Genomic DNA, 10,339 nt, shown 5'->3' on the forward strand with positions numbered 1-10,339 from the left:
TAAAACATGTATCTTTCATCAAAGTTTATGATGAGTATTTATGTTATTTGACGTGGCTCTCTGCAATTTCTCCGGATATTTTGGAGGCATTTCTGAACATGGCGCCAATGTAAACTGAGGTTTTTGGATATAAATATGGACTTTATCGAACAAAACATATGTATTGTGTAACATGAAGTCCTATGTGTCATCTGATGAAGATCATCAAAGGTTACTGATTAATTTTATCTGTTTCTGCTTTTTGTGACTCCTGTCTTTGGCTGGGAAAATGACTGTTTTTCTGTGATTTTGCGGTGACCTAACAAAATTGTTTGTGGTGCTTTCGCTGTAAAGCCTATTTGAAATCAGACACTTTGGTGGGATTAACAACAAGATTACCTTTTTAAAATGGTATAAAATACATGTATGTTTGACGAATTTTAATTATGAGTTTTCTGTTTGAATTTGGCGCCCTGCACTTTCACTGGCTGTCATATCATTCCGTTAACAGGATTGCAGCCATAAAAAGTTTTAATCAACCTACCAGGGTGTTTTCAAACACTACAGGAACAAGATCATCCACATGTATTGATCACATCTTTACTAATACTGTAGAACTGTGTTCTAAAGCTGTATCTGTACCCATTGGATGCAGTGATCACAATATAGTGGCTATATCCAGGAAAGCCGAAGTTCCAACAGCCGGGCCTAAAATAGTGTATAAGACATCATACAAAAGATTTTGCTGTGACTCTTATGTGGATGATGTTAAAAATATTTGTTGGTCTGATGTGATTAATGAGGAGCATCCAGACGCTGCACTTGATGAATTTATAATATTGCTTCTTCCAATTTTTGATTAACATGCACTTGTTAAGAAACTGACTGTTAGAACTTTTTAGGCTCCATGGGTTGATGAGGAATTGAAAAACTGAATGGTTGAAAGAGATGGGGCAAAAGGATTGGCTAATACGTCTGTCTGTACATCTGACTGGCTTCATTTCTCAATTTGCAGTAAGTATGTGACAAAACTCAACAAAAATAATAATAAACTTTATTATGAAGCCAAGATCAATTATATAAAGAATGATGGAAAAAACTTTGGCGTACTTTAAATTAAATTATGGGCAGAAGGAACAATTCAATTCCATCTTTCATCGAATCAGATGGCTTAATCATCGCAAAACCATTTGATGTTGCCAATTATTTTACTGATTATTTCATTGGCAAAGTGGGCAAACTTAGGCAGGAAATGCATATGACAAACAGTGAATTATATTCATGCATCACTAAAACAAATAATTAACGATCAATAATGACAAACCTGGTATTGACAACTTAGATGGAAAGCTACTGAGGATGGTGGCTGACTCTATTGCCACTCCTATCTGTCATATTTTTAATCTGAGCCTAGAGGAAAGTCTTTGTCCTCAGGCCTGGAGGGAAGCCAAGGTAATTCCGCTACCCAAAAGTGGTAAAGCGGCCTTTACTGGTTCTAACAGCAGACCTATAAGCTTGCTGACAGCTCTTAGCAAACTGTTGGGGTAAATGGTGTTTGACCAAATACAATGCTGTTTCTCTAAACAAATAAACAAGACTTTCAGCATGCTTATAAAGAAGGGTACTCCACATGTACTGCACTGACACAAATGACTGATGATTGGTTGAAAGAAATTGATAATAAGGTTGTGGGAGCTGTACTGTTAGATCTCAGTGCAGCCTTTGATATTATTGACCATAACCTGTTGAAAGATAAATAGCTCTTAAGTTATCTATTAGAACTCAAAGGGTTTTCTTTAATAGAAGAGTCTCTGTCAAACGTATAAAGTGCTGTGTACCGCAGGGCAGCTCTCTAAGCCCGCTACTCTTTTCACCAATGACCTGGCATTAAACAAAGCATGTGTATGTGACAAATAAAATTTGATTTGATTTGAAGCATGTGTGTCCATGTTATGCTGATGATTCAACCATATATGCATCAGCAACCACAGCTAAGGAAGTCACTGAAACCCTTAACAAAGAGTTGCAGTCTGTTTTGGAATGGTTGGCCAGTGATACAGTGCTCTTAGTTTTAGAGATATTCAGGACCCAGTTTATTTGGTACAAATCATTCCTTAAGTACTAGACCTCAGCTGAATCTGGTAATGAATGGTGTGGCGGTTGAACAAGTTGAGGAGACTAAATTACTTGCCTTAACCTTGGATTGTAAACTGTCATGGTCAAAACATATAGATGCAGTGGTTGCAAAGATGGGGAGAGGTCTAGCCGTAATAAAGAGATGCTCTGCTTTTTTGACATCACACTCCTAAAAGCAAGTTCTGCAGCTCTAGTTTTGTCTATTCTTGATTATTGTCCAGTCGTGTGGTCCATTGCTGCAAGGAAAGACCTAGTTAAGCTGCAGCTGGCCCAGAACAGAGCGGCACGTTTTGCTCTTAATTGTAATCGGAGGGCTAATATTAATACTATGCATTCCAGTCTCTCTTTGCTAAGAGTCAAGGAGAGACTAACTGCATCACTTCATGTGTAAAAAAATCCCTAATTGTTTGCATAGTTAACTTACATGCAGCTCTGACACACACACTTATCCCACCAGACATGCCACCAGGGGTCTTTTCACAGTCCCCAAATCCAGAAGAAATTAAAGAAAATGAACAGTATTATATAGATAGAAGGAAGTTCCATCTTATATTGCTCAAATAAACAGCAAACCTGATTTTTCTTTTTAAACAGATAAAGCAACACCTCGTGGCACAATGCCTCTCCCCTATTTGACCTAGATGGTTTTGTGTATGCATTGATATGTAGGCTACGTGTGCCTTTTTTAAATGTATGTAGTTCTGTTCTTGTCTGATGTTTTGTCTGGACCCCAGGAAGAGTAGCTGCTGCTTTTGCAATGGCTAATGGGGATGCGAATAAAATGCAAAATACCAGTGTGCAAAAACAGTGCAATTGCCACATTCGAACACTTTGGAGAGGTTGAAAGGACACTTGAATGTCTGAGTGAGGTTGATATGGTAGAAAATTGTTTTTATACTGAACTAGCATTTAGGGATTGCAAATATCTAATAGCACTGGAATTTTAATTTACAGACATGCCACTTTGGAGAGGTTTAGGGACTCTTAGCAATGTCTCGTGACCACACCTGACACCACTTACTAAAACATCTGCCCATTTCTAGTTGTTAGGTCTATCAATCCTATTTGTTTTTCTCATATTGTTCACGTGTTGTGGAAGCCATCTGTTTCCAGCTCTGGGCATCAATAATTCACTTAGCTTGTCAATGAAAGAGCACTTTCAACAACAACAAAACGGTTATTTAGTGTGTGCTTCATCTTGTGTATTCTGAACTATGTAACGCCTATCTTCTGATGATTTCCTCATCTCCCAGATGTCGTCTTTCCAAATATACAACGTTTTGGCACGTCAGAATCATGTAATTACACATGAAAAGCAGTTACTTTTGGGTATGTCTATTTAGGCAGAAATCTACATTTTTGACATTACATCGAAGAGGGCCCAGCGCAATCAAAAACTTTATTTTCCTGTGTTTTATACATATTTCCACACTGAGGTTGGAATAATACTGTGTAATTGTACATTGATTTCAGCCTATTTTGGTGGAATGGAATTTTTGGCCTGTCTGGTGACATCACCAGGCGATTTTAAAATAGTTCATAGACCAATAAGAAAGTTTGAAACCTCTGCCAATAACAGCTAGTTTTAAGTTTTCCTCTCCCAACCAGACTACTCCCAAACAGTCCTAGAAAAAACTTTTGCATTAGAAAATGATCTTGGCTAAGAAGCTTTTTGTTTTTCTTTTACCATTTGAATTGAAATCCTAGTAAGGTACTTGTTACCCAGAAATGATTTCATATTGAGATAACCGCTGCATTAGACCTTTTTTAACTACTAAATCATCAAATCATTAGTTTTTGTTTGGCATACATTTTAAAGTGCAAAATCTGAGTCTCCACATCATTCTGTTACTGTGGAATTCCCTGCATATTATCACGGGGGTCACACAGCTGTAAATCAAGGCAGGGGCCCCTGATTTCACGTCCATCTCTCACTCTGAACTCATACACTCCTCCTTTGTCAGTGAGTTAAGCATCAGCAGGTTTGTTCAACAACTGCAGGTCCATAACTTTCTATTTGAATCGAGTGGTTTAATTTGATTTGTTAATTTTGTGTCACTCGTGTACCTTTTTTGGATAATCTGCAATGAGCAGTTTGGAGCAGCTCATGGCTTGTACTATTACTAAGTGTTTGATGCGTATTTCTCTTTCTTGCTGTAGTCCAAAGGGTTCACACACAGACAGTGATGTGAGTTTATGAGTAGTTTGTCTGGTCAGTGGTAACTAGAGGATGGATGTCTGGTCTTTTGTCTCTTGTCGCCATGCGACTGGGAACAGCGAACGGCTGCAATTTACAATGACAAAATACAATGCCCAGCCTGACAGCCAGGGTGTGTGAAAGAGAGCGTGAAGGAGGGGTTTGCCCTCCAACCCATTTGCGCGGGGTTTGCCCTCCAACCCCTTTGCGCGGGGTTTGCCCTCCAACCCCTTTGCGCGGGGTTTGCCCTCCAACCCATTTGCGCGGGGTTTGCCCTCCAACCCCTTTGCGCGGGGTTTGCCCTCCAACCCCTTTGCGCGGGGTTTGCCCTCCAACCCATTTGCGCGGGGTTTGCCCTCCAACCCCTTTGCGCGGGGTTTGCCCTCCAACCCCTTTGCGCGGGGTTTGCCCTCCAACCCATTTGCGCGGGGTTTGCCCTCCAACCCCTTTGCGCGGGGTTTGCCCTCCAACCCCTTTGCGCGGGGTTTGCCCTCCAACCCCTTTGCGCGGGGTTTGCCCTCCAACCCCTTTGCGCGGGGTTTGCCCTCCAACCCCTTTGCGCGGGGTTTGCCCTCCAACCCCTTTGCGCGGGGTTTGCCCTCCAACCCCTTTGCGCGGGGTTTGCCCTCCAACCCCTTTGCGCGGGGTTGACAACATTGGTACTTTACTTGGGGGTATTACAACGTTGATGGTAGAATATGACAAAGATAATCATTCACTGTTCTGATACTTATACACTTTTCTCTTGTTCTGTATGTCTCAGGTGTGGCGGATGGTGTAGGTGGATGGAGGGACTACGGGGTGGACCCGTCCCAGTTCTCTGCCACCCTGATGAGGACGTGTGAGCGGCTGGTGAAGGAGGGCCGCTTCACCCCCAGCAGCCCTGTGGGGATCCTCACGTCAGGCTACTATGAGCTTCTACAGAACAAAGTACCCCTGCTAGGTGAGCAAACATGCTCTCTCACTCACTGACACACACACACACAATAATGCATGGGGGGGTCATACAGTATCTGCTGCATGAGTGTTTATCTGTTGCCTGTGGGTATCCCTTCCCACTCAGCGGCACTCCATCAATCCATCCCAAAATATAATGATACAGAGCTGAAATGCCTTCCCTCCTAAGCATTAGGGCTGGGAATTTCCAGGGATCTTACAATACGATATTATCACCATACTTTGGTGATGATATGTATTACCATTCTATATGTACTGCTTTTTTTCATTTTTTTATGGCGATTTGTTGTTACAAACATATTGTTACCTATATGTCTGCGGCAGAGAGACGAGAGCACATGAGAAAATTAGTTTTGATCAGTCATGGAAATAAGTGTTGAAAACATGTTGGCTCCTAATTTTAAAAAGATTGAGAATAAGCTATAGGATGAAGTTTTGGCACAGGTACAGCCAATTAGCGCTGGTTAATGCAACCTAGCAAAAGGCATATGTTTTTATTGGAGGGGGGGGGGGTTATGTGTGTTTATTTATATATATATATATATAATCTCACACATATACAGTACCAGTCAAAGGTTAGACACACCTACTCATTCAATTAGTAGGTGTTCTAAAACTTTTGACTGGGGGGTGAATGTGTTCTTTTATACATATATTTTTTTTTTTTTACAAATCGATTCTTGGAGTCAGTATCAATATAATATCATCCAAAATGATGTTGCGATATGTGACTGTATTGTTTCCTCCCCCCATCACTACCAATAATCTAATTTAAAAAATATTGTGTAAAATGAAATGTGGTGATATGCCGTATTATATCCAAATAACAGTGATGTAATAATCATATAATTGAAAGGGTGCTGTCCTTCAGTCTGCAACCACCAAGGTCCAGCTCCACAGAAGTCATTGGGACAAACATTTGGCCAAGTCCCTACTCCCACGTGACCATTTCACCCCATTACAGAGCACCTAAAAGGTCAGTGGAAGGAGCAGTAACAGACACTGCTCATGGGTTCACATGTTTTTTTTAAGGCACTGGCATGTGACCGACTGAGGACACATTTCAACTGAGACCCAACACCACAGGCAAGGCTGCCTGCACAGAGCCACCACTATCCACCAAGTCACACTATGTTTGTCTATCAAAAGTGACCCGCTTCTTATTTTGGGATAGGTGGAGAGCAGCTAAGGTCTGTGTTTGACTGTCCCTTCAAGGTCAGGGGCAGTCTAGGAGCTGAAGCAGGGGGAACATGGCATTTGTTTTTGGTCTCTGTGCCAGACTGACTGGTCCAACATGATCTCACGTACTCCTTGCTCACAAGGAGAAAGGATATCAAGTGATGGCTAACCACCATATGTTTTTCTATTCCCTCTCTCTCTTCTCCCCTATCTTCCCCAGGGAGCAGCACAGCCTGTATTGTGGTTTTGGACCGACGGAGCCATCAACTGCACACGTGTAATCTAGGTGACTCTGGTTTCCTGGTGGTGCGAGGGGGAGAAGTGGTGCACCGCTCGGATGAACAGCAGCACTACTTCAACACCCCTTTTCAGCTGTCCATTGCTCCCCCAGGTGCAGAGGGAGTGGTACTCAGTGACAGGTCAGTCCACCGCCCTCACTTCTCTGACCCTCCACCTGGTCGCAAATTACCATTTCTGTTGAGAAAACTGTCTTTAGACCAGGGGTGTCAAACATATAGCCACATTTGACTATTATTATGTTAGCAGCGACGGTTCCACTGTGTTCCAGGAGGAATCGAGTGTCTTATTGCCCAGCCATCAGCTGTCCCTCTGGCGCACAGTCACTTTTGACCTGCTTCCTCCTGATCCTATTTCTGTTTGTGAGGAGACCTATTACTTTCTGATAGCAGCTGTCTAGTGCCCTCTAGCTGGTCCACACTGACAGTCCTGTCCTGTTTGTTTTCTTCGCCAGCCCTGAGGCCGCTGACAGCTCCTCCTTCGACGTCCAGTTGGGTGACATCATCCTGACTGCCTCGGATGGCCTCTTCGACAACATGCCCGACTACATGATCCTGCAAGCGCTCAAAAAGCTCAAGGTAACACATCACAGTACCTCAGAACTGCTGGCACACACTCTTATATCTACACATTCACTTTAGTAAATACCTGCACACATTTCTCCGCTCCTAATGCTAATGCTTGTATTTCTCAGAGTACCAACTATGACAGCATCCAGCAGACCGCACAGAGCATTGCAAAGCAAGCCCATGAACTGGCCTACGACCCCAACTACATGTCCCCTTTTGCTCAGTTTGCCTGTGACAATGGTCTGAATGTAAGAGGTACGTATCAGGTTCTTGGGAAGTCCTTTACGTCCCTAATAACACCTCCAGCACCACTATTTTATGTCCACTGTCAGTTTGAAGATTGGGCAATTCAAAGTTGACTTTGACCTCTGGAAATCTGATTTAATACGTTCTCTTTTGTCTTGTGTCCTGCAGGGGGGAAGCCTGATGACATCACGGTGCTGCTGTCCATTGTGGCAGAATACACAGACTAAGTGTGTGTGATGTTTATTGGAACTGTTCACTTCCTTCCCTCTGTCAGTCTTCCACCTGGCTCCTTCTCAAATGCATTGCTTCGTGTTGGACAGACTGGGGAGGCGCCCCCCCATCCCTTCACTGACCTTTCTATCTCACAGCCACAAAATAGAACACGCACTCCTCACCACAGAATTGGGCTCCATCTCTATTCTTCCATTTTGTTTTGGTACTGTAGTGAGGAGGCAGGCTGCAAGGACTTTCTCATGTTGAACGTGATACAGAACGGCATGTTGGTTACCCACATTCAGACTACGACTGAATGGCAGTCCTGAGTGTAGGCAAGTTTGCTTTTGCAGGGAGTTGTGCTCGGTAGCCCTGAAACAAGCAGTGGTGTTATACATCAAATAAGCCATGCTTTGGAGTTGTTGGGGAGATGTGGTTGTGTTGCCTATACATTTTGATTCTGTCTGTGTTGTAGCTGTGTGACTATCTGTTCCAAGTCGTCTGTGTGTGTGGATGAATACTAAGGCTGTTGAATTGAGAGGGGCTGGGTTGTTGCGGGGTTTAGAGAGGTTACAGTGACTTGTGATCAGAAAGGATGTAGATCAGCGCGTCAGGGTCTTGGATTAGGATACAGGGGTAGCTGGCCAGTATAATGTACTAGCTCAGCTAGCAGAGATCTCTCCAGAGTGCCACTAGTCTGAACTGTTCTGCTGGTGCGCACATCCTCATGGGTTTGTAAATATTGTGTGTCATGTAACAAGGCAGAGAGTGTCTTCACTTTGTCACTGATAAGGATGGTTATTTTGCTGTTGTGCCAGATGTGTACACAAGCATTCACAATCTATAAAGGGTTGAACCTTGAAGTAAATACTCTCAATCCCTCCCTTCCATGGGCCGAAAGAACCACGATGTTGACGTGTTCATACCATGATCATGTTTGACTCGGTAGCCATGAAATGATTGTGTGTGTGTAAAAAGTGGATGTAGGTTCTTGTTTGAATGTCTCTTGTTGATATGTGTTAACTTGCAACGCTAATGGTAGCATCTAGGAATGCTTTCAACCGAAACAATAGGTCAGGTATGAATTATTAAACAAAGTTTTATTTTTATATCTTAATGTTATTAGTTTGATAGCCATTGATGTGACAGTTGAAATATCATCCAACATATGGATTCACCCTGTGATTCTTTTGTGAAGCTATATTTTGCTCCATGGATGGCAATTAAGAATCATGCCATCTTACTATTAAGCAAGAATCCGTCTTTGTGTGGTGGGTGTCATCTCAAAATTGTTTTTGTTCTGTCTCCCAATAACAATTTACCTGCTGCTTTTATTTTGTCAATTAAATGTGTTTAATACTGTACATTATTTGTGTGTGTGTGTGTGCAATTTCATTATTTCATGAAAGCTAGAAGTTGATCATCCTGTTCTGGTCTTAGCATGCTGTTAGTTCTTCATAATAGCAGAATACACACCTGTCTGCATTGTTAGCCAATGTTTGCTCTGTTATGAAGCCAGCGCACCAAAGAGGAAAACGTATTTTCTTTCATGTTTTCATTTGGGTTTGGAGAAATATCTGCACCTATACTGTAAGATAAAATGTATTTTAAAATTGAAAGCATATCAGTTTGACAGTTAACACCCGTCATTCTGCTTGTGGAGAACGATGGCCACTCGTATTTTCGGTGCAAAACAGTCAGAAGACCACTTAGGTGTCTTTTTAGTTGTGCCTAAAATGCAGTGTGACCAGAACGGGTTTGATCGTGTGTGTGTGTGTGGCTCTAGTTATGTGACAGTTAGTATATGAGAAACAAACAGCAATGCAGGTTTTTGAATCCTTAAAGAAACCAAAGAAGGAAAGCCATAGCTTCACAAGCATGACCAGGGTACAGCTTTTTATCTAAACACTGCAGTCAGGCTAACAGTGTGATGGAGACCAATGTTGTCACTATTGATCTAGCTTATTTTAGCATACAAATAATTGAAAAGAACCTCAATTGTTACATTTACATTTGTGGAGTAAATACTATTTAAATTTGTTTTTAAGTATTTTTGTCGGTAGCCTTTGAGACTTAATTTCATGAATTTCATCTGTCCTATGCATTCTGTCTTTGCATGACAAGCTGTCTTTGTCCAAGCTATTTGTACTATTGGAATTTGCTTACCTACAAATGTGCCCCTGTCACACACAGCTTGCCTCGCCTCCAAATGTCTGTCTGATTTGCTCACCTTCATTTTAAGGTTGTCTTTCAAACACTTAAACATGCAATCTTAGTAACACAACTCTAATGTTTTACTCTTTCCGAGAGTGAGGGTTCAGTATGTGTTAATGAATAATTAGCTTAATACCTGATCTGATTTTGAGATGAAGTCATCCTCTATGGTTTAAGGACACTTTTTTCTGTTACATGTGCTGAACCAGGAAGGACGGGGCAGGTTGTAGTGCTGTTTATTGATAATGGTGAGGACCGATTCCGCCTTAACAAATAGATCTGTACCGTCCTATCAAGAGGCCTTGTCTGGCAGTGCAAGCCAGTCTCGTTTCGACTTGTATGTTGCTCAGTG

General features: G+C 42.1%; 1 protein-coding gene across 1 annotated transcript in view; it reads left to right on the forward strand.

Annotated features, from left to right (window-relative positions):
- LOC129864016 (protein phosphatase PTC7 homolog) overlaps window positions 1-8,460 on the forward strand; it is a 14,636-nt gene extending 6,176 nt beyond the window's left edge. Inside the window, exons 2-6 of the mRNA XM_055936543.1 lie at window positions 5,076-5,255; window positions 6,669-6,867; window positions 7,200-7,323; window positions 7,440-7,569; window positions 7,729-8,460. Of these exons, the coding sequence (XP_055792518.1) occupies window positions 5,076-5,255; window positions 6,669-6,867; window positions 7,200-7,323; window positions 7,440-7,569; window positions 7,729-7,787 (692 nt within the window). The 3' untranslated portion in view covers window positions 7,788-8,460. The remainder of the gene's footprint in view (window positions 1-5,075; window positions 5,256-6,668; window positions 6,868-7,199; window positions 7,324-7,439; window positions 7,570-7,728) is intronic.
- Window positions 8,461-10,339: the final 1,879 nt, after the last annotated feature.

The sequence above is a fragment of the Salvelinus fontinalis genome, chromosome 10 (genome assembly GCF_029448725.1).
Source record: "Salvelinus fontinalis isolate EN_2023a chromosome 10, ASM2944872v1, whole genome shotgun sequence".
Classification (NCBI taxonomy): domain Eukaryota; kingdom Metazoa; phylum Chordata; class Actinopteri; order Salmoniformes; family Salmonidae; genus Salvelinus; species Salvelinus fontinalis.